This window comes from Peromyscus maniculatus, chromosome 4, assembly GCF_049852395.1.
Source record: "Peromyscus maniculatus bairdii isolate BWxNUB_F1_BW_parent chromosome 4, HU_Pman_BW_mat_3.1, whole genome shotgun sequence".
In the NCBI taxonomy this organism is placed as follows: domain Eukaryota; kingdom Metazoa; phylum Chordata; class Mammalia; order Rodentia; family Cricetidae; genus Peromyscus; species Peromyscus maniculatus.
This window is the reverse complement of record NC_134855.1, coordinates 98,925,508-98,949,686: the sequence shown is the minus strand read 5'-3', so window position 1 is coordinate 98,949,686 and position 24,179 is coordinate 98,925,508. Positions and strand designations below refer to the sequence as shown.

The window sequence follows — 24,179 nt, the reverse complement described above, 5'->3', positions numbered from 1 at the left end:
TTAAAGTTATGTATCACCACAACAGGTTGCAACTGTTTTAAAGAAATTTAGGAAGCTAAGTAGTGTTACTACACCAGAAATAAGTTGTAACATAGCTTGCTCTGAGAGAAATCTGGAAAATATTTTTTTCAGGAAACAGTAAGCATTCAAAGGAAGAAAAGTAACTAGATAAATTATGGTGAGACAGACTTTCCAAAACTAGTTGTAAAATTGGTGCTAGGTGTGTGAAAAGTAGGAAAACATCAAAGCAAAGACAAAAGACCTTTTTAAGGTCACTACAGCTTGACGCAGGAAAAGTTCACGAATGTTTGACACAGCTATACAGAGGCAGAGAATCCGCTCAGCAGACGGGGAGTGCTAGAGGCAGACCCTGAGGTGTACCGTGTGCTGTGTGCTTCCTGATGACAGGGAAGCAGCCTGGCTCAGGGAAAGATGAGTTGTAGGAGACCAGCTCCTTTGAGAGATCAACATCAGAAATTACCATCTAGTGAAGATACTCTAAGGAGGTCAGAAAAGATGACCACGGTCAGATGGCCAAGACCTGGAATAGTTAACTTTCACATTTCACTTTTATTAGATACCCACAGCTAGATTAAGATCTGAGGTAGTTGTAAGGATATAAGACTGTTCTAAAATTTATTAGGATGAGCAATTAATTAGGGTTCTGGTATTAAGGAATTCTAACCAAAGAACTAACATTAACAATTATGGGAAAATAGTATTTCAATTATGCTACCTAAGCAAGCAGGAAAGTACAAGAAAACCCTGTCTAAAGCAGGGATCTGAGACGGCTTTGGAAGTGAGTTGCAATGTCAAGGAAAATGGGGATTATTATCGATAGTATTAATCTATTTTTGTACTGTGGAAAAGGCCTAAGGGTATTAGCAAACAGATGGTTCCAAATGTCTTGTATGTTAAACTGCTTCTGTTTCTCTTCCTGTAAAGCAGAATAATGTTTACACCAAGTCTGCCTCTCAGGGATATCATGTTAATAAAAGTTATGTCCATAAAGTGCTCTGTGTTTCTTCAGGTGTTTCAGTGTAAATTTTACATATGCAAATTATGTAAAATTATTAGCTTGGTCATAAGTTCTTACGATCAAATTGTGGATGGTAGAAAAATAAATTATCTTTTTTTTCTTGTTGTTACTATAAGTGACCTGCCTGAATTTTTACATTGTAGGCAAAGGAACAAATTACAATCACATCAAGATAACTGGGCAAGGAAAATGAGTCAGATTTTAAATTACATAGGACCCTTCAACTTCCAAATGAGGAGGATTGTATAAGAGGGACAGGGTGAACTCTCATTACTAGAGGAAGACCCAGTTCATCTCAAACTACCTCATAAACACTGCCCAGTCTGCCATGCTGAGGGTGGACAGAAGCAAAAGGAAGCCTAAGAGAAAACACTAAGGGGAGCAAGAGGTTTATGTAGCTGAAGAGTTTATTAAGGTACACAATATTTTGGGGAACACAATACCACCACATTTCCTCTCTTTTTGTCTAAAATTAAAGAAAGCTTATAACTAATACAAGAAAAACTATCCAATAAGTATATACAATAACCCTTTAACATCTACAGCCTTTATGGAAGAGGCATGCACAGAAGTGTGCATTAGTAGAAATGATAGTGACCTGCTCTCATCATGTTTCCTTAACACTGTTAACTACTTTCCCATATTTTCTCACTGAATATATTATATACACCAATTTTGTGTCAATTTTTATTCTGTAACACTTTTAAAGGGTATAAACCACCTGCATTGAGGGTGAAGATATAGCTCAGTGATAAGGTGCTTGCCTCGTATGTGCAAGGCCCTATATTCAATTCCCCATCACAGTAAAGAAAAGAAAACCATGGTCTGTGCTGCCCAAGGTCATGTTGACCAAGCCTGTACTGCTGCCGAGGACCATGATGGTGTCTGTGGTCTATGTCTGTGTCTATAAGGACAAGACTGTGGTCTATGTCTGTGTCTATAAGGACTGAAGTCCTTATAGATGTCTGTGATCTGTGCTGCCACTGACTGAAGGGCACCGAAGCTGCTTTTGCAGTGGAATCGATGACTGCAGACTCACAGTTCAGAATGAGAGACACAGAAGGCTTCTGTGACCTCTTTCCCCCACCCCCAGAAAGAACCAATCTAGACAAGAAGCCCCTGAAGAGAACGCTTTAAAAATTGTGATAGGGATTCTGAAGTGTAGTTCCTGATAGTCATGGCTTCTGGCAGAGGTGGGATAGGGAAGGACTCAGTTTTCTTTAAGGGGCTACCCACTGGAGTTTGACCATGCTCCAGTGAGTAGCATAAGGGCAACACAAACTGGACTTGGTATTTTTTTCCCTTTCTTTTCTTTGGGGGAGGTCAAAAGGGAGGTGGGGTGGACCTGGGAAGATAGGGAAGTGAATGTGATCAGGGTACATTGTGTGAAACTCCCAAATAATCAAAAATATGTTGGGGGGGGGATGACATTTTATGGATTTTTAAAAAACATTTGTTTATTATGTATACAGTGTTCTGCCTCCATGTATACCTGCATGACAGCAGAGGGCACCAGATCTCATTACAGATGGTTGTGAGCCACCATGTAGTTGCTGGGAATTGAACAGAGGACCTCTGGAAGACCAGCCAGTGCTCTTAACCTCTGAGCATCTCTCCAGCCCCCCATTTTATAGATTTTTTAAAAAATCTGTATATGTGAATATATATAGTTAGAAATGTAAGGTTATGCTGGGCAGTGGCGGGGCATGCCTTTAATCCCAGTGCTCAGGAGGCAGAGGCAGGCGGATCTCTGTGAGTTCAAGGCCAGCCTGGTCTACAGAGTGAGTTCCAGGACAGCCAGGACTGCTTCACAGAGAAACCTTGAAAAAACCAGAAAAAAAGAAAGAAAGAAAGAGACAGAGAGAGAGAGAGAGAGAGAGAGAGAGAGAGAGAGAGAGAGAGAGAGAGAGAGAGAGAAGGAAGGGAATGAATGAATGAATGAATGAATAAATAAATAAAAGATTTATCATAAAACATATATCTAAGAACTTCAGAAGTTTAAGTATTTTCCTTTCCTGTGCACCCTAAAAGACACACAGAAATTTCAACCTTAGTAATTGAATTAAGGGTGTTATCAGGCTTCTTCTCTGAGACCAGAGAAAACATACATTCTAATAAGGAGAGCAATTCAAGTTTACTTAACTGTTTTAGGGTTTTTAATGCTGTGATAAAACACCATAACCAAAAGCAACTTGAGGAAGAAAGAGTCTTATTTCCTCTTATAATTTGTAGTCCATCATCCTAGAAAGTTGAGGCAGAAACTGAAGCTGAAGCAATGGAGGAATGCTGCCTCCTGGCTTGCTTGTGTATTTGCTCAATTTCTTTTCTTATTCCACCCAGCACCACCTGCTTGGGGTGGCATCACCTGTGGGATGGGCCCACAACTGATAAAGCACCGATTAGGCCAATCTGGTGGGAGCATTTTCTCAGTTAGGGTCCTTCTTCCCAAATGACTCTGGCTTGTATCAAGTTGAAAAAACTAACCAGGACATTTGCTACCTGTTAAGTCATCTTCTTACCACACAGAGCCAACCTTAGTTGTCCTTGTCTTGGGCTAAAGTGCCCATGGTATACAGGTATACAGGTGTTTATGTAAGCCTATGCCTGTGGGCATGAGGTCACAGGAGACCTAAGAACCCTAGAAGCCACAATGCTCCCATTCCTAGAACGATCTTCGAAGTGAGTCCTGGCAGCTTCCACAAAGAAAGCTAACTAGAAGCTGATTTGAAAACTGAAGCTCCAGCCTACGTCGTTCCCACTTCGAGCCAGCAATTCTTTCCTTTTCTTAAACTGAAGGAATTACTTCAATCCCTTTATATATTTCTAAAGCTATTATGAGACAGGCAAGGCAGAGTCTAGCTTGTCACTACGGTCACCTGACAACGAGGCACCCACACAAATGGTTCTGGTGTGCAATGTGGCCTGGCATCGACAGGCTTGAGAAATAACACTTGTAAGGGTTAAAGGAAGCGGAGGGAGTCTGATTAACGAAACACCAAGGCCTTCCCGAAGACAAACAGCTTCAACTTCTCAGAAGGTTTATGATCGCGGCCTGAGAGGGAGCGATAACTGAAAAAGTCACTAGTGGAAAGAGGGATCCGGCTGACGGCCCTCCCGTCCTCCAGCAGCGGCATGGAGCCGAAGCATGCCAGGCCTCAGGGCTCTTAGTCTGAGGTATTACGAGCACTTACCATACGTAAGGTGCTGGTGTCATGACCCCACATATACCTGGTACTGAGCTTCCAGGAAGTAGTGGACAGTTCACTGAGTGGGATGTGGCAGGAGAGACGGCTACAGCATATAATCGAAAGTAGGTCACGTCATCCCAGCTTAAAAGTGTAGCACTTTGGGCTTCAGGTGATTCCACCTCTTTCTCAGTTCAGATCTGGTGTTGTGAGAAGCGAAGATGTAGCTGATGGATTCATAAGACAGATCCCACACCTGAGATGGGGTCAAATTAAATGTTTCTGCTGCCAGTCGATACTCGTGAGAAAGGTGTGTCGAAAAAACACCCTTATCATCGGTCTGCCAATGTAAACAAGAACAGTTCAAAAAAAGAAGTGCTTTGTAAAAATTAACTTTTTGTTCAGAATTTATTTTCCCATGCTTCTTTCAATAGTCTAAAAAGGAACGTATGTGTGCATATCAGTGACAAACTTGTTTATACTTAGAAAAAAAAAAAAAGACCGGAGTACTTTAACCCTGGCTTGCATATTACAAGCACATAAAGCCTTTTTAGAGCATATCCATGGCCAGGACTCATCCCAGATCATGTTGCAAGCATACTGGGCACCAGCACTTTTTTTTTTTAAGCTTCCCCAGATACTGCCTTTCTGCTTCTCAGAACCCAGCCAGGTATCACCTGAGCCCTTTGCAGCTTCCCCCTCCCCCTCTAGCTCCGTTACTGGGGCATTTCCTTTAGGAACCCGAGCAAGTCAGCAAGATAATAAACCTATGACTTAATATAGCAACTAAAAAGGAGCAGGAATAGAATACTTCTTACACAGATCACAGAAGGATGAGCAATGCTGTACCAGAATCCAAAATGATGCTGGTCATAAGAGGCAACTGTCTGGCTTTTGATGTTTGAGGTCAAACAAAGTTCTAGATGAAAGGGGAAAAAAATCCTTCTATTAGAAGCAAGTAAGTGAACTCATTCAGTGAGCACCAGGCAGACTCACAAGAAAACTTTCCAAACTGCTGATTTAAGCAGTTTCATTATTCCACAAAACATACTGCTGCTCATGTGTGATGGGAAACTGTAGTTCCCATCTGGGGTGTAGCTCAGCAGGAGAAGGCCTGCCCTGCATGTGCAAGGCTCTGCACTGCCTTCCACCACTCCATACAAACACACAAACTGCACTTCAGAGAATGTACCTGTACAGAGATACCTGTTATCGCTGTGGCTGAACCAGGCAAGGAGTTAATGTTTTCTTCACAGTGATGGGCTTCCCTTGCTTCTCAAGATGACTTGAGAAGACTACAGGCCCGGAGTATAATCAGCCTGACACACTCCTTCACAGAGCTTCACATCACAGCTATCCTTGTTGTTTTAACACAAGGCTCTCTATGGAGCCCTGGCTGGCCTGGAACCTACTGGCTAGCCTTGATCCACCTTCCTCTGCCTCTGCAGTGCTGGGATTAAAGGTGTGTGTTATCATGCCTGGCCTAATACCGATTTGGGGGGATGCATTTGTTGTCTTCTGATGAGTTTAGGAAGGAAGCTGTCAACTTTCTCTACTGCTCCAATCTCAGCAAATGGTGTAACAACTACAACAAAAGTCACTTCATTGCCGGGCGGTGGTGGCGCACGCCTTTAATCCCAGCACTCGGGAGGCAGAGCCAGGCGGATCTCTGTGAGTTCGAGGCCAGCCTGGGCTACCAAGTGAGCTCCAGGAAAGGCGCAAAGCTACACAGAGAAACCCTGTCTCGAAAATCCAAAAAAAAAAAAAAAAAAGTCACTTCATGAAGCACAGTCACCATCAAGTGTGCAATGGCAATCAGTGTGTAAAAACTGGTTTCCACTTTCCCTCATTTTTAAACATGTTTTTTAATTTTTATTTTATGTGTATGTCTATGTGCTACTTGTACACTGTTGTGGAATATTATTTTAAGATGTATTACATTCATTTATGCTGTGGAATACTTGTTTTAATGATGCAAAGATGTGTTGTATCCTTTTATGTTGCATTTGTTTAACTCTGTAAAGCTGTGTTACTTTGGCTAATCGGCCTAATAAGGAGCTAAACAGTCAATAGCTGGGCAGGAGAAAGGACAGGAGGGGCTGGCAGGAAGAGAGAATGAATTGGAGGAGAAATCTAGAAAAAAGAGCAAGGAGAAGCCAGAAGAGGAGGAGAGGAGGATGCTGGGGGTCAGCCACACAGCCAGCGGCAGAGTAAGCAGCAAAGAGTAAGCAAAGGCAAAACATAGTTAATTTAAATTAGAAAAGCTGGCGAGAAACAAGCCAAGCTGAAGTCAGGCATTCATAAGTAAGAATAAGTCTCCATTTATTTATTTGGGAGCTGGGTGGCAGGCCCCCAAAGAGTAAAACAAAACAAAACAAACAAAAAAACAACTAAAGTATGCCTAGTGCCTGAGGAGGGAGGCCAGAAGACAGGGTCAGATCCGCTGGAACTGAATTTAGACACAGTTGTGAGCGCCCATGTGGGTTCTGGGTATTGAACCCTGGTCCTCTGAAAGAACACCCATTGCTCTTAACTGCTGAGCAGTCTCTCTAACCCCAATTTCCCTAATTTTTGAGACAGGTTTCCCTAAGTAATCTAGGCTAGTCTCAAACTAGTAATCCTCCTGCCTCAGACTCCCACATGGTAGGAATATAGGCCTGTGCCACCAGCTGTAATTCTTAATTTTTAAGTAAATGTTACACATTTCTATAACATTAATTTTAATTTTTTTACATTTATTTATAGAGGGAGAGAGAAAGAAAGGAGAAAGAGAGAGAGAATCAGAGGACCCTGTGAGTCAGCTAGATAGAACTCAGGTCATCATGGTTGGCAGTATACATCTCTACCTGTGACCGATCTCATTGGATCCATGTGTTAATTTTATTATGGTAATCTTCAAAATTCTAAATGACCTTTGTTCCTTAAACAAACAAAACAATAACAACAACAAAAGACTGAGTTGCCAGCACTGGGGACTGTAGCAGTCAGTAAGGATGAACACAGCCCGAGTAAGAGACAGAGAGAGCCCAGCCATCATGAAACTTAGTTTCTAATAGAAGCTAAAACTTTCAGCACTTAAATGAGACCCAGAAAGCACACACACCAGGTGTCTTAATTTGTAAATATCTGAATTTTAGAACAATCCTTTTCCACACAAATCTTGCAGTCTAGGGACTGGAGGAAGAAGGGCAAGAGGGCTGTCTGGCGACATGAAATCTAAGTCTCACCCAGAGGTATCCGGTGTTGCCTCACAAAATCCACCTGATCCAGGGATCCTCCCTCGCAGGAGTTGAGGAATGTGCCGTGCCCGATTCTGTCAGGAAGCAGATCCAACAGCATTTGTGTTTCTTTTTTCTTATTTGGAACCTTCAGAAAAGTAAGAGGAGAGGATCAATGGCCTCTGCCAGTAACTGAGGTATTTTATTCTGCCCTCTGAGTAGTGAATGCCAACATTTTTAGGAAACATAATTACTTAAACCTTTTCAAACCTCCTCAGCTTTATCAATCCTTTACGGCATAATAATAATCTCATGAAGTATGAACATAGAGAAGTAAAAGCTAAGCCGGGCAGTGATGGCACACGCCTTTAATTCCATACCTTAAAAACAGTAACATTAAATCAAATCATGCCTTAATGTTTTAATTAACACTTAAAAATACTTCTGCCGGGCGGTGGTGGCGCACGCCTTTAATCCCAGCACTCGGGAGGCAGAGGCAGGCGGATCTCTTTGAGTTCGAGGCCAGCCTGGGCTACCAAGTGAGTTCCAGGAAAGGCGCAAAGCTACACAGAGAAACCCTGTCTCGAAAAACCAAAAAAAAAAAAAAAAAAAAAAAAAAAAACTTCTAATTCCCCCTTCTAAAATGTTTTAAATAGCGTGGTGACATAGGCCTACAACCCCTAGCATTTGAGGGGGCAGAAGGATCAGAAATTCAAAGACATCCTCAGCTACAAAGTGAATTCCAGGCCAGTCTGGGTTACATGAGACCCTGTCACAAAAAAAATAAAAATAAAAATAAAAAAATAAACAACAACTATTTCTACTAGTTTACAAACAATTTTATTTTTTAAATTATAATCTGCCCTCTCTACTCTACGACAATATTATTTACCTCTGCAAGATGCAATGCCAACTTCAGACCTGCTTTTTTAGCTTCTAGAAGAGGTTCCAAGAAGTCTTTTGCTTGTCCTATCTTGAAGATAAAACAAGGATGCATGAGAATACTGAGCAAACTGAGGGATCTGGTGTTCTGCCCCCGGAGGGATAAAATGAAGGCAGATTGGTTTCATTTGAACCTCTTGCTTATAGAGAGCCTTTAATGTGCTGGACCCTTCAGGGAATACACCATGGAAAGGTTATCCCTGACTTTGAATCTTAAGTCCAGTACCAGTGAGCTCAGGTCAACACCAGTGAGCTCAGGTCAACAAGCAAGTTGGGTGTGACAGGCCAGAATTTTTATTTCACATAGATGTTTAGTATTATGGAGAACTCATTTGGTTTAGGAAGCTTTCATGATTAAAAACAACAACACACACAAGCGCACACGCGCGCGCGCGCACACACACACACACACACACACACACACACCAAATGTCACAAAAAGAGACAAAAATCAGAGGACTACCCACAAAGAATTATTTGGCCCCAAATATCAAGACTTGTTTGAATCTTTCACTCAGGAAGCTCATGCAACCCTTCTTTCTAGGGGGGTTTTAGGGTATAATTACACTTTTAACACCCTTATCTATTCATGATACATAATGGAATTAACTTCTGGGTACAAAAACTGTTACTACTTATTTACTCTCTTTAGAAGAATGGACAGAGTGGTCATATTTAATAATATCTATAATTTATTTTTACAGTATTTCTTTTAAGAATCCCTAAGAAATGCTATGCTATATATTCTGTTGATCTAGGGCAAAACAGGGCATCATTAGGTGTGTGCTTGCCCTAATGAATGATGCTCCAAGCTAATGCTCACCCCACTGACTGATTCTGCCACTAGGAGATAAAATATAGTAACTTACAGTAGGGTCTCCACTGAGGTCAAGGCCAAGAACTGTATCCTCAGTAGAGAGGAAGAACTCTTTAGCAAGTTCAACAGTCTCCTTGGCTACTGTCAGGCCACCTCTTCTGTCAATTGCCATCAAATACCTTTAATATAAGAAAAACACAGTTGATACTACCCTGGCAGGAAGATATTATAATCAAGAAAATCACAGCTGAAGGCAGGCATGGGTATATATAGGCCTATAATCAAAGTATCTGGAAGATAGAGGCAGGAAGATCATCCTGAGCTATCAAGTGAGTTTAAGGCCAACCTGGAATGCATGAGACCTGTCTCAGAAAAACCAACCAAACCAAAAAACCTCCACCAATTTAAAATCAACTAACTCCAGAAAGGGCTACCTATAATCATATATCTTTTCCTTACGAACTTAGTCGCTTCATTGAGACTACTTAGTACAAAGCCACCGGAAGAGTAAAGAGCAACTCAGAACCACAGAAATATCTGAGATGGGTAGAGTTAGAGGCCAGCCTGGGCCACATTAGAACATGTCTAGGTCCTGTCTCCAACAAAATAAAAAAAACAACCACCAAAAATCCACTTGGAAAAACTATGATGCATATAAAAAAGACTTAATTTTGCTAGAAAAAGGTGGCTGGCTACCTGGAATATAGCTTACTCTGAAAGGCAGTGAGTCTAAACATGGCACTGCACTCTGCTACACAGAATGAGACAGGATCATCTAACCATCTAAATCGTGTCAGTATCGAGTCTGTTCAAATTTCCAATAATCTCACCTTTTTGTTTACATCTTAGGATATTCTGGCTTTTGTTTTTAGTTTGATTCAGGACCTAAATGAAGTCTGCAGTTTTCGTTAGTCACTGTATCTCTCATCTTTATCCTTTGTTTATTTTTTATTTATTTTTCCCCCCTTCGGAGCTGAGGACCGAACCCAGGGCCTTGTGCTTGCTAGGCGGGCACTCTATCACTGAGCTAAATCCCCAACCCCTTGATCTTTTTTTAAAGTGTATTTTGTGTATGGATGTGTGCGCGATCATTTGTAAGGGTTCCAAGTACAGACAGGGTTTTGGTGAACATGTGAAGGCCAGAGGACAATCGGGTGTGGGTGCTCAAGCACCTTCACCTTTTGTCTGAGACAGTCTCCATTGGCCTGGAACTTCCTCACGCAGGCCAAGCTAGCTGGCCGTGAACTTGCACGTATCTGCCTGTCTTCACCTCCTACCTCACTATCTCTAGGATTACAGCATGAACACCTGGCTTTTTATGGGGGTTCTAGGGATTTGAACTCATGTCCTCACACTTGCTAGGCAAGTGCTTTACCAACTGAGCCATCTCCCAACCTCCTAAGTCTCTTTTCATCTATTCCTACTCACTTCTCTCCCATTCTCATTTCTAGCCTACCTCTTTTCTTGCAAAGTATTTGTTGTGTGTCCTACAAAGCTTCCCACAGTTTGGGTTCTGTTGACTGCATCCCCATGTTAACATGTCCTCCTGTATTTTCTATAAACTGATTAACTGGATCTAGTTTAGATGCTTAATTAGATCAGACTTAATTTTTTGACAAGAATAAATAGGTGATGAAGCCAGGCATCACGGCACATGACCATAATCCCAGCACTTGGGAGAGAAAGGCAGTAGGATCAGGAGTTCGAGCACCTTCACCTTTTGTCTGAGACAGTCTCCCATTGGCCTGGAACTTCCTCACGCAGGCCAAGCTGGCTGGCCTGGGAACTTCCAGGTATCTGCCTGTCTTCACCTCCTACCTCCTTGCTTGTCTGTATCGCAAGTTCCAGGCCAGTCTGGGCTACCTGACTCTATCTCAAAAGCTGGCTTCGTTCAAAGTACTGAAGATGTAGTGGTGAATCAATGTCAAGGACTCTGGCCTCTCTGAACTTACACTCTGGTCAAAGGGCATGCACACTTCATGACAATACAAACTAACGCCACAGAGGAACATGAGTGAGGAGGGGATTTGGGGCCATGAACATGTTAGACAGACTGGCCTCTCTGAAGAAATAATAGTCAAACTGAGACCTGAGTAATGAGAATGTAGATGTGTGAGGACATGATGGAAGGCATATGTGCCAGTAAGTGCAAGGCACTGACATAGATAGTCTTAGCCTACAAGAGAGAGAGCAAGGAGTCAGATCCTGTGGGACTATGTGGGTAGTTACAAGAGGTCCACTTCGCCGGGCGGTGGTGGCACATGCCTTTAATCCCAGCACTTGGGAGGCAGAGCCTGGCAGATCTCTGTGAGTTTGAGGCCAGCCTGGGCTACAGAGTGAGTTCCAGGACAGGCTCCAAAGCTACACAGAGAAACCATGTCTCAAAAAAACAAACAACAACAACAACAAAGGAGGTCCACTTCACCTTAACAGCAACAAGAAGCCATACTCAATTTGAGCAAAAATACTAGAATTTCACTACCAGATGACCAAATTCAGAACTGTATTCTCATCTTACGCAACAAGGTTCTTGATTCTATTTTTTTTTCTATTGTAGGTAAAAATCAGATAACAGTTGATTTTTTTAAAAATCCATCACCTTTATGAGACAGTAAAACATCACATTCTGCTTTTTAAAAGGGTAACTATTATTAATGCACCATCTTCTTACCTAACATCAATATCTAAGTTTTCTTGTTTGCACTGTTTTATGCCTTCAAGAATGGATTCCACGTAAGTCTTCTTTGTCATTCCTGGAAAGAGCACAGAGGAACATATGTAAAAACAGTATCACCTAGTTCATCCAGCAAACAGCAACACTTTATGCTACGCTAGGGCCTGGTTAAAGGTGAATTAGCGTGGCCTTTAGGGAAACCTTTTGTTTTTTTAAATATTTTATCTTGTGTGTGTGCACATATGCACATGTGTGTGAGTACCCAAAGAGGCCAGAAGAGGGCGTCAGATCTCCTGGAGCTGGAGTTCCAGATTGTGGTGAGCCCCCTGATGTGGGTGCTGAGTACCAAACTGGTCCTCTGAAAGAGCAGAAGGGCTCTTATTTGCTAAGCCACCTCTCTGGCCCCAAGGGGAAACATTTAGTATAGTATCCTTTGTCTGTCTGTGGACCTGGAGACTGAACCTACGACATCATGTTTGCTAGGCAGATGCTCTACCACTGAGTCACATTCATATTCCTAAATGATGTGGCCCAAGCCAGCCTCAGACTCATGATCCTCCAGCTTCTACCTCACCTCTAAAGAATACTCTACCATTATCTGCTATCACAACAGGCCATTTCAGTTAATGACTGGACTTTAGTAAAACTGAAAAGACAAAGTTTAAAAAGTGAAAAAAATCAAAACCAACTTTAGGAATAATAAGTGCTTTATAAAAATGTTCATAAACAAACATAAAAGTAATAAAAGACAGAAAATTGAAAACAGACCAAAATGACAATACAAACCCAACTGAAAATTAGTCTTTGTCCTCTGACTTCCACATGTGTGCTATGGCATGTTCCTCATACAAAAATTGGCATGTTCCTCATACAAAAATAATAATTTTTTAACTTAAAAAAAAAGTTATTAAGAGCTAGTCATGGTGATACTACCTTAATCTTGGCATCTGGGGGGCTGAGGTAGGAAGAGCTGAAGTTTTAGGCCAGCCTGGTCTACAAAGACCTTGTTTCAAAATACCAAATACATAAATAAAAGATTTTTCTCCCTTAGCAGGATGTTTTTCTTCTATTCTAGGAAAAAACTCTAAAACTCGAAACCCAAGTTCCTTCCCCTCAATCTTGCTCAGGTTGGGCCTCTCACCAACAGCCTTTTGATTTAAGAATTAATTACGAATAATGAGCATCACTGCTGCTCAGGAGTAGATCACTCGCCTACAATGTGTGAGGTCCTGGTCCTGAAACTCAGCATCACATATATTTTTTAAAAGCCATTTTAAGCATCACTAATGTACACTCAAAGAACTTTCGTTGTTGCTGAGTAATGGAAGCAAACACGAACCCTGTGTGACCAGAGCACATGGCAACAGGACAGTACATTCCCTGAGAAGTAATTAAACTCTACCAGTAGCGTTCTCTCCTCTGGGGGTGCTCCTCAGCTCCAGGTACTTGACACCATCGTCTGCAAACTCCTTAATGACATCTTTTGTGACCTGACAATAAAGACAACGCACACACGTTGACAGTGCTGGAGGGAGGTAGCCAACGAAAGGGCCGAGTGCTACGGTTTTATTTCACTGGTTAAATTTGACTGGCAAAGGATGTAGGAAATCTCCCGGGTAAGAGGGATAGCCTGCTTTGTCTGTACCTAACAGAGATCCACGCCAGCTTGGCAACAGTTCCCATGACCCCATTCCCACGTGAAAACTAAGTCTGCATACTAGCCATTCTTTCTTTTCTTTTTTTAATTTTTGAGACAGGTAGTCTAGGTGAGCCTTGAACTCACCTGATTCTCCTGCCTCTGCCTGCCTAGTGGCAATCCTGGCTTTCTCTCCCTTCTTGAAAGCATCTCTTTGACTTCCTAGTGTTTATAATAGCAGATAAAAGAGAAATGAGTCAGAGCCAATGGAGCCACACAGTGTTTGCACGGTGCTGGGAAATGGACAGACAGAAGTAAACAGCTCTACTGATGTGACAATTAGACATTATCTGTGTGTTAGCTAAGGTCGTGGCTTAAGGTTCTTATGCAAGTTATGTAGGAACGCCCTGTATTTTTCACCAAATTCTAGTAGGCCAACTTTGTCTCTGAGGTTTTTGGGAAAAATCACCCCTAGGCAAAGAAAGTGTGAGATAAATAAAGTAAAACTATCTAATACTGTACAAACCTAACAACCTAAAAATTGCTGGAGGCATATTTTTCTTTTCTGCCATCAATCCTAAGAAATAGCCAATTTAGATGGGAGGGGAAGAGACCAGACTGGAGATCCCCCAAGTCGGCCCTGCTTGGCGCTTCAGTTGTTTAGGCTAATCTTAATCTTCTTTGACTGTGCACATGAACCTGCAAGGACAGTGTCTTCACAAAGGAACAAGGGCTGGCTGCCTCTGCAGACAATACCTAACAGACAGGACTCAGTGAATTTCTAGCAATACAATGTCTGCACCCACGTTTTTGGCCTCGTGAAAGCCAAAAGGGAATTTTTCTATTTTTTGTTTTTCAAGACAGGATTTCTCTGTGTAGCCCTGGCTATCATGGAACTTTTTCTGCCTCTGCCTCTGCCTCCTGAGTGCTAGGTTAAAGGTATGTGCCAGCACTGCGCTGTCTGGAAAGGAATTATTAATAATAGAATGGATAGTTCATATTCACAAGGCAGGCTAGAAAATCAGACAGACAGAGACTGCACTGCTCAAGGCAACACTAGAGCAATCCAAAATCTTGTCATCACAGACGACAAAGGTATCCTGCTGCCTCCCTCACCTTCCAGCACTGCTGGCACTGGACACTCTGGGGACCACTGCCAAGAACACCAACCTGTTGCCACGGCTGTAACAAAGCGCGGCCTTATCTCTGCAGGCTGAGAAACCTGGATCTCATCATTACCCAGAACTACAACCAGGAAGGGCCAGCCTACCCTCTTCCCCTGAGACCGACAGAGAAACCAGATGCTGAGAGCAGCCATGTTAGGGGCTGGCTCTCTCATCAGTTCCAATTCTTGCTCCGACAGAACACAGTCCAATCAGTTAAATTCCTTAACAGGAAAGTGTATCAGCTCTGCAAGAGGCACAATTCTGTCACTTTCTATGTGTGACTTTAAGTAAGCTACATTCCATTTTTCTCTGTTTGTTTGTTTGTTCGTTTGTTTGGTGAAGGGTGCTGGGAAGTAAGCACAGGGCACTAAGCGAGCGGTGTAACAGTGAGCTGCAATCCCAGGCCACTTTTAATCTCTTTTCTGAGACAAGGTCTCGCCACAAAGTTCTGTCCTGGAACTCACTCTGTAGACCAGGCTGGCCTCAAACTCACAGAGATCCACCTGCCTCTGCCTCTCAAATGCTACACCTAAAGGCGCGGGCCACCATGCCTGGCCCTTGTAGAACCTGACTCTTTTACAGGTGATCTCGACTAGAGTTTAAGTGAGTCCCATGTCTTAGTTAGGGTTTCTATTGCTGTGATAAAACACCATGACTAAAAGCAACTTGGGGAGCTCACAACTCTCAAGTCACACTCCATCACGGAGAGAAGTCAGGGCAGGAACTGGGGGCAGGAGGAAACTGAAGTAGACGCCATAAAGGAGCGCTGCCTAATGGCTTGCTTCTCATGGCTTGCTCAGCAGGGGTAGACTGCCCAGAGTGCTGAGCCCTGCCATATGAATCAGTAATCAAAACATGCCCAATAGACCAACAGACCTGCCTACAGACCAGTCTTATGGAGGCATTTTATCAACTAAGATTCCCTCTTTTAGCCAGGCATGGTGATGCACGCCTTTAATTCCAAACTTGGGAGGCAGAAGCAGGCAGATCTCTGTGAGTTCGAGGACAGCCTGATCTACAGAGTGAGCTCCAGGACTGCCAGAGCTGTTACCCAGAAAAACCCTGTCTCAAAAAGAAAGAAAGAAAGAAAGAAAGAAAGAAAGAAAGAAAGAAAGAAAGAAAGAAAGAAAGAGAGAGAGAGAGAGAGAGAGAGAAGAGAAGAGAAGAGAAGAGAAGAGAAGAGAAGAGAAGAGAAGAGAAGAGAAGAGAAGAGAAGAGAAGAGAAGAAAAGATTCCCTCTTTCCAGGTCTGTCTACATGGCTACTTCACTGTCGTCACTTTTAGACGCTTGCGCCAGCAGCACTAAACCAAATGCAGAGAATTGTCCTGTGTGGTGGTATTGTGTTCCCCAAAATATCGTGTACCTTAATAAACTTATCTGGGGTCAGAGAACAGAAAAGCCACTAGTTAGGCAGTGATAGCACATGCCTTTAATCCTAGCATTCCAGAGACAGAAATCCATCTGGGATCTCTGTGAGTTCAAGGCCACATTGGAAACAGCCAAGCATGGTGACTCACGCCTTTAATCCCAGAAAGCCAGCCTTTAATCCCAGAGAGTGGTGGTAGAAAGCAGAAAGATATATAAGGCGTGAGGACCAGAAACTAGCAGCATTTGGCTGGTTAAGCATGTGGCTGGTTAAGCTTCAGGCTTTTGAGCAGCAGTTCAGCTGAGATTCATTCTGGATGAGGACACAGAAGCTTCCAGTCTGAGGAAACAGGACCAGCTGAGAAGTTGGCCAGGTGAGGTTAGCTGTGGCTTGTTCTGTCTCTCTGATCTACCAGCATTGACCCCAATAATTGGCCTCAGATTTGATTTTATTAATAAGAACTTTTAAGATTCCTGCTACAGTCCTGTCTCATCGAAGAGCTTCCCATCAACTTTCCTTCTGAAACAAAAACAGCATTACTCTACCAACGGTGCCTTAAGCTCATCATCTGCCCTGCATGATCCACTAATAAAGTGAGACCGGAGAGAGCCGTTGTAGTAGACACTGCTAGCAGTGTCCCCTGGTATCTGCTGAGCAGCTAATGAGATTGCATCCTTTTAGATGCCTAGAAAGCCCTCTGCATATCCCCAACAGAGAGCTTACCGCACTACATAAATCCATCTACTGGCGGGACTATTTCTCCAACCTCCCACAAACCCCCCAAAAGTAGGGATTGTATCTGTATCTCTTTAGATCACCCAAGTATATATACTTGGCATAGTGCCTGGAACACGGGGGGTACACAGTCAACTTTTGCTGAACCAAATTATTAAAGTTAATTCTTTTCTAAAGGGGAATCAATACAATTAGCATGCTTAATCCAAAGAGGAAAAAACTGACTAGTTTAAAGGTTAATTCTTCAGAACCTAGATTGTATTTTTTATTTGCCTTTTCATTTTCTTTTCTTTTTCTTTTTTTCTCTTTTTTGCATGCAGATGTGGTAGAGATTTCAAACCCAGGGTCTCTTTCATTCTAGGCAAGCCCTCTACACTCAACTACTCACCTATCCATTTTCCCCATTTATTTTCTGTATCTGACCTTCCTTCCTTCCTTCCTTCCTTCCTTCCTTCCTTCCTTCCTTCCTTCCTTCCTTCCTTCCCTCCCTCCCTCCCTGCGCATGCCTGTGTGTGTGAGACAGAGGTAGGGAAGGGGTGTTAGTCTTGCTATGCAGTCCAGGCTTGAACAAGCTGAATTATAAGCACATGTCACATTTTCCTTAATGACCTGGGCATTGTGGCGAACACCTGTAATCCCAGCACTTGAAAGGTGGAGACAGGAAGACTAGGAGTATAAGGCCAGCCTCAACTACAGCGAATGTATGAGACCAGTCTGGGCTATAAGGAAAAAACAAGAACAAAAACAAAAAACAAAGAGAGGAATGAATAATAATGTAATGCCCATCTGAGGTCAAGTATTTCTTTTTTGAAGGTTTATTTTTATTTTATGTGTACAAATGTTTTTCCTGCTTGTATGTCTGTTCACCATGTGTGTGCAGTGCCACAGAGGCCAGAAGAGGATGTCAGATTCCCTGGAACTGAAGTTACAGTGGGTTGTGAGCCACGATGCAGGTGCTGGGAATCAAATCTGGGTCCTCCGAAGAGCAGCCAGTGCTCTTCACACTGAGCATCTCTCCAGCCCCAAGTATTTCTTATGACATGTCATATATGGAAATAGGATCAGGCTTGCCTGTCTACATTATTCCCTATCCAATAGAAGATGGTGATCTTGGTTCTTTCCTCACAAATTCCTTTTTCCCTTGCACTCCCTCCCTCATTTCTTTAACAATAAGACTTTACCTTAGCTCTTAGGTTGATGTCTTACACTGATTTTTATTATTTATTTATTTATTTGGTTTTCCAAGACAGGGTTTCTCTGTTTTAGTCCTTGCTGTTCTGGAATTCACTTTGTAGACCAGGCTGGCCTTGAACTCAGAGATCAGTCTGCCCCTGCCTTCTGAGTTCTGGGATTAAAGGCGTGTGCTGCCACTGCTGCCACTGCCACCACCACCACCACCACCACCCGTCTTACAGTGATTTCTAAAAGAGCTGTCATTACAAAAAATTTAAAAGTTAATGGAAAAGAAACTGAGAGGGAAAAAATAAAACATTTTCATCAGAACCCTAATGAAAGCAATGAGACGTTCACTGCTTTCAATTCACCATTCTAAAACGCCTTCCATGTCTCACCATTAGAATGTCCTCAGCACTAGTAGTAAGCTGGTGAATAACCTGGAACATCTGGAAACATCTACAAATGAACAAAACGTTTTAATATACTTCAGTCTGCAAAAACTCATTACTCAAGAAAAACTCCCTAAGTGGAATTAATTAGTAAACTTTAGGTTAATAGTAAGTATATATTTAGATTTACAAAGAACTATAGGATTGATTCTTTTCAAAAATTACATTGATCTAGAAAGCCAATTTAATAGCTAAAAAGAAGATATTATTTATGTATATTTTAAAGTATGAAATAATAATTCCCATTCTCTAATCCTCCAACAACAGCAAATAGGGAAAAAGCCAAGAAGCAACTCAATACAGTATAATTTAACAAACAATATAAATCAATACAAATACTGTCAGTAGTCTAACAGTTGGAAAAATGCTATATGGTTGGTTGTATTTTCCATGCCAGATGTCTCTTATTTAAGTATTAAAATCTGATTCTTATATACTACAATCTCAAAATACTGACAGACAAAAAATTCCCACTTCCCCAAACTCACTCTTCTAAAGTCCTTTTCTTTCCCTTGTCAATCATGGTCATGTGATCATGAACTTTAAGATGTGGCTTCTTGGCTATTAATTTCTTCATGGTATTGGAACTAATGGAGCCATTCAAGTGGGCATGGAGCTCCTAAAACAAGAGAATATAATCAGTAAAAAGGTACCAAATATCTACTAGATTCCTAGTCCCATACCAGGCTCTGACTGTTTGTAGTTTGTACTAGGCAAGCTACTTGAATTAGCTATACCCTTCTACAATTTCTACCCATAAAATTTACTTTTCTTTTGTGGAAAACAATATAAAAGCCATTATGCAACAAGAATTCTGCAGTTCATTCTTACCACTTTTGGCAATTCCACGTAAAAGTCTGTCTTCCATGGCTGCTGTCCTTCTGCCTCCATCCTTCCAGGAGGAAGCAAAGATTTCTCTTCACTCTTACTCTTCGAGTGGGCAATACAACTTAATTAAGTCAGAATTTCTGAGGTCCTGGGCTTTCTTCAGATTGCTTTACTTAACACATATTTTAATGTGGCTTTGGGATCAATTTCACCTACATTAAGGAATGTAAATATTTTCAGATGCTAATGTATAAACAAAAAAAACCCCACTGCTATTTCCTTTTACACGGCCCCCTTCCCTCAAGCTAATCTTAGGTGTTTCTGCAGTGGGGAAATGACTAGTAAAGGATATAAACAAAATATAAGAAAAAGTATTCACGCTAGTAAGAGGTGTATTACAATTCAGAGTTAGTCAAAGGTCAGGACCTCACTTCTTATCTGTTTGTATGCTCCTTTAACTTTTCTATGGGCAATGTCAGGCTAACTCACACACGTAGTACATGTTTGCCTTCACAAGAAGACACTATTTCAACTTCATGCTGCACCAACACCTTCCTTAAATGGGCTGGGGCTGTGCTGGACCTGATTTTGGGCCCAGATCCTGTCTCTGGATGGAGGCTTGAAGTTACTGTCTGCTCTTCTCTGGGTAGACTAGATGCCTCCAGTCTTGTGCTCACTTTTAGTCATTCTGCTACAGAAACTGCTCCCCGAAGATCACTAATCAGCTCCTGAACACCAAAACTTGACATTTTCAATCAGCTGGACTCCAAAACTCATACTTAGTTGTTAAAATCATCCTAATTTCCTTTCCTAATTCAGCCAGACACAAAATTAATAAATGATAACGTTTCTACACCTCTGGGAGTGCTTTCTTACTGATAACTCCTAGGCACCCAATGTAGTACTTCGTTCTACACTCCAACCTGGGTTGCTCTCTTTAAAAAGGGGGTGGAGGAACTCAACATGCCACCGGGAATAATTACATCTCTTTCACACTGTTCTCAGCAGACATACTCAGCACCACATAAGAATCACAGAATTTTGGAAGTGGAGGAGAGTTGACGTCATTTTATAGTTGAAGAGAAGGTGACTACTTTACTCACTGTAGACCTGGCATAGAACTGTAAATACACAGCACGGATGGGTGCAGGGGACTAAATTACCAGTAACTATCTGTAAAGGTCTCTTTCTTCACTTTCCATCTGGCCTAATTTAAGATTTAAATGAGTTCTCCCTCGCAACGAGAACTAATAATGGAGAAACTGTCAGCGGTTTTTTGTTTTGTTTTGTTTTTGTTTTTTCGAAACAGGGTTTCTCTGCGTAGCCCCGGCTGTGCTAGAACTTGCTCTGTAGACTCCGGCTGGCCTCGAACTCACAAAGATTCGCGCCTCCCTCTACCTCCCGACTGCTAGGATTAAAGGCGTGCGCCACCAACCGCCGGGAAAGAAACCATCTACTTTTGCCTGCTAAAGATCCGCGGTGCTGGTCCTTTGCAGGTCGTCAGCCCACAACTCACCTAAAAATGTTCTGAAAAATCTACACAATTTTTTTTTCCCTTCACGCCGAAAAATCTGTAGGAAAGTGGTAAACTGAGCTCCCCACACTCCAGCTGTCACCTAAGCAAAGGGCGTGTTCGCGGGAAAACGTGATTGGAGGAAAAAAAAAAAATCAAAAGGTCTCTCGCGGATTTTGGCAGAGCGCGCTCTGCTCGGAAGTGACGCACACGGGCACCCGGAAGCGGATGAGCACCAACCCGGTGAGTGCTTCGTGTGGAGTATTGCAGAGCGTCTTCGGGTCATGGGCCCGCGAGGCCGCGAGCGCCGGGCGGGAGCGGTCCAGAGCACCAACGACAGCAGCGCCCTCAGCAAGCGATCGCTGGCCGCACACGGATACGTGCGCGACGCCTTCGCGGCGCTGCTCGTCCCGGGACCCGTGCGGCGCACGCCGCTCGTCCACCGCGGCTACTACGTGCGCGCGCGCGCCGTGCGTCACTGCGTGCGCGCCTTCCTCCAGCGCACCGGCGCGCTCCCGGCCCCGACCCGGGCGCAGATCCTGTCTTTGGGTGCCGGCTCCGACTCGCTGTACTTTCGCCTGAAAGCTGCGGGCCTCCTGGCCCGGGCTGCCGTCTGGGAGGTGGACTTCCCGGACGTGTCTCGGCGCAAGGCGGAGAGGATCAGGGAGACCCCGGAGCTGTGCTCGCTGACCGGCCCTTTCCAGATCGGGGACTCGGCGTCCGCTCTGTGCTTCGAGAGCTCGGATTACCGCATCCTGGGCGCGGACCTGCGTGAGCTTCCGCGATTAGGCGAGGCCCTGGACGGCGCGGGCCTGGACGCCACCTCCCCCACGCTGCTCCTGGCCGAGGCGGTGCTGACCTACCTGGAGCCGCCCGGGGCCGCGGCCCTCATCGCCTGGGCCGCCCAGCGTTTCCCCGACGCCCTTTTTGTCATCTATGAGCAGATGAAGCCGCGAGACGCCTTTGGGCAAGTCATGCTGCAGCACTTTGAGCGGCTGCGCTCTCCCCTGCACGGCCTGGAGCTCTTCCCCGACGTGGAGGCCCAGGTGCGGCGCTTCCTTCGAGCTGGCTGGACTGCCTGCAGCGCCCTGGACCTGAACGAGTTCTATCGCCGCCATCTCCCCGCGGACGAGCGTCGGCGAGTGGAGACGCTCGAGCCCTTTGATGAGTTTGAGGAGTGGCATCTGAAGTGTGCCCACTATTTCATCCTAGCAGCATCTAGGGGAGACACGCTGTCGGAAACTCTGGTGTTTCCGTCCTCAGAGACACCTTTTCGGATCGATCCTGCTTCGCCTTCGGGTTTTTTTCCTGCCAGAGTAGTCACTAGTGACCACCAGCACTCAAGCCTGAAGAGATATGGCCACACCTCTGTGCTCTTGAGTCCTGGCGTTATTTTCAGTGCAGGAGGCTTTGGAGAACAAGAGGGGCGACACTGCCGAGTGAGCACGTTTCACTTGCTCTCGAGATCCTGCGACTCGGAATGGAAAGGCAGCCAAATAAGTACTTTGGGGACTGAAGGCCAGTGGGATGGACGCCTTTATCACACCATGACAAGGCTTTCAGATACTCGGGTTCTGGTTCTTGGAGGAAGATTGTCCCCATTAAGTCCAGCTTCTGGGGCTCTCCAACTTGATTTACACAGAGGTGAGGATAATTGCCCCGAGAGTCAGCATGTAACAGTAACAAAGGCTGCCTTGGAAGAAGGTCCCATGTTGTCCTGTTGGCGGCATTCAACAACGGAAGTATACTATCAGAATCAAAGATACTTGTTTGTGTATGGGGGCCGGAGTGCGGTGGGACCTGTACTAAGTGACTGTCGCTTCCTACACGCAGAGACAATGGCTTGGGTCAGAATCCCAGTAGAAGGGGCAGCCCCAGAAGGTCGGCATTCCCACAGTGCCTGCAGTTGGCAAGGAGGAGCACTCATCGCCGGAGGTCTAGGGGCTTCTGAGGAACCATTGAGCTCAGTACTCTTTCTCAGACCAAAGTCCTCCGGATTCCTCTGGGAATCCATCGATATCCAGCCCCCCATTACCCCAAGGTACTCTCACACCGCTCATGTATTTAATGGAAAGCTACTTCTGGTTGGAGGCGTCTGGATTCATTCCTCCTCAGTTCCTGGAGTGACTGTTATCAATCTGACTACGGGGTTGAGCTCTGAGTATCAGCTTGACACAACATCTGTGCCATGGCCACTAATGTCGCACAACCACAGCAGCGTCCTCCTTCCTGAAGAGCCGCAGATCCTGCTCACTGGAGGTGGCGGGAACTGCTTTTCCTTCGGGACTTACTTCAACCCCCACACAGTGGCGTTAGATCTGTCTTCCTTAAGTACAGGGCAATAAAGACCGGACTCTTGACATATTCAGGACCTAAGAATGGATTCGGTTGTAGACATTGCCACCCCCAACATATACCTCTGACCACATTATTGAGTGTAGAACTTGAAAACTCATTAAAATCAATGCCAACAATGAGATGGTAGGAAAATAAAACAGTTAAAGGAGTGTCCATACATCCTAGAGACCTCAGCATCATGTGTCCATTTTATTGGGTTTCTAGCAATTTTCAAATCTTAGCCATTTATTGAGAGGCACAGCAACCGTTAGCCTAAGTAAAAAATTTCCCAAACTGGGTCTGCGACCTAGATTATATTTTGGAAAAAGTTTCACACAGATCTTTAGTAAGAATACAAGGTTGAATATAGATCAGGAACACAGTGTTGACCTGTTCCTTTGTGTGTAAAATCTGAAATGAACACTACAGTTTGAAGACCTATGCTTTTAGTTTGAACACAGGGCTGGCTTTAACAATGAGAAAAAGTACAACTTGAAAACTGTGCTTTTGATCACTTTTTTGCTGATGTTTTGTGTTAATAAACCAGACATTTCATACCTTAATTAATTTGTAACTGGTATAATGATGTTTGTTCCAGATCTTACTCTACCTCTCACTGTCAGCCATCACTGTTGTGAGCCACACAGCTTAGCTTTATAGGCAGCATCGGTCAGCTCTCTTCTAGGGTTCCACAGGTCAGAAGTACTTCTTATCAGGAGGGAAGCAGGAAGTGAGCCACAGTAGTTGTGGCTCTTCCTCTGCCCGTCTGCAGGTTGGCATGGTGCTTTCTGTCACAGCCATAGCTTCTGTCATGTTACCTGTGCAGTAACTAATTAGGTAGAGCACTAATACTGCTTTGCTTCAGGTTTTAGGAACTGTTCCTTTTCTTTAGCCTCTTCAGACCTAGGAGTTGTACTGGTTCCTTGTTAAAGCTGAGCTGCATTACCCGATGTAGTGTATCACTTTTCTTTCTCTTGCTGTGAAGAAACACCATGGGCAAGGCACCTTACAGAAGGAAGGGTTTATTTGGGTGTTTTTGGTTCCAGAGATAAGAGTCCATCCTGGTGTGGTGGCTGAGAATGCACATCCATTACCAT

General features: G+C 43.7%; 2 protein-coding genes across 5 annotated transcripts; one reads left to right on the top strand and one right to left on the bottom strand.

Annotated features, from left to right (window-relative positions):
• Positions 1 to 1,431: 1,431 nt before the first annotated feature.
• Positions 1,432 to 20,922, bottom strand: Mapda (N6-Methyl-AMP deaminase). Of its 4 annotated transcripts, XM_042276042.2 has the most exons (11): positions 20,749 to 20,922; positions 19,236 to 19,444; positions 18,893 to 19,023; positions 18,351 to 18,411; positions 13,278 to 13,365; positions 11,873 to 11,954; positions 9,254 to 9,380; positions 8,335 to 8,415; positions 7,452 to 7,590; positions 5,043 to 5,143; positions 1,432 to 4,564 (listed from the first exon to the last, which is right to left on the bottom strand). In XM_042276042.2, the coding sequence occupies exons 2-11, from the start codon at positions 19,293 to 19,295 to the stop codon at positions 4,370 to 4,372; spliced, it is 1,065 nt and encodes a 354-aa protein (XP_042131976.1). In that variant the 5' UTR covers positions 19,296 to 19,444; positions 20,749 to 20,922; the 3' UTR covers positions 1,432 to 4,369. The 4 variants fall into 4 exon arrangements, with proteins under 4 accessions (XP_042131976.1, XP_042131979.1, XP_076424723.1 ...); XM_042276045.2 differs by lacking the exon at positions 19,236 to 19,444 and having other exon boundaries at positions 1,438 to 4,564; positions 20,749 to 20,888; XM_076568608.1 differs by lacking the exon at positions 8,335 to 8,415 and having other exon boundaries at positions 1,438 to 4,564; positions 20,749 to 20,885.
• Positions 20,923 to 21,029: 107 nt separating this feature from the next.
• Positions 21,030 to 23,645, top strand: Lcmt2 (leucine carboxyl methyltransferase 2). Its single transcript, XM_006994059.4, has one exon. It carries the CDS (start codon positions 21,030 to 21,032, stop codon positions 23,088 to 23,090), a length of 2,061 nt encoding a protein of 686 aa, XP_006994121.3. The 3' UTR covers positions 23,091 to 23,645.
• Positions 23,646 to 24,179: the final 534 nt, after the last annotated feature.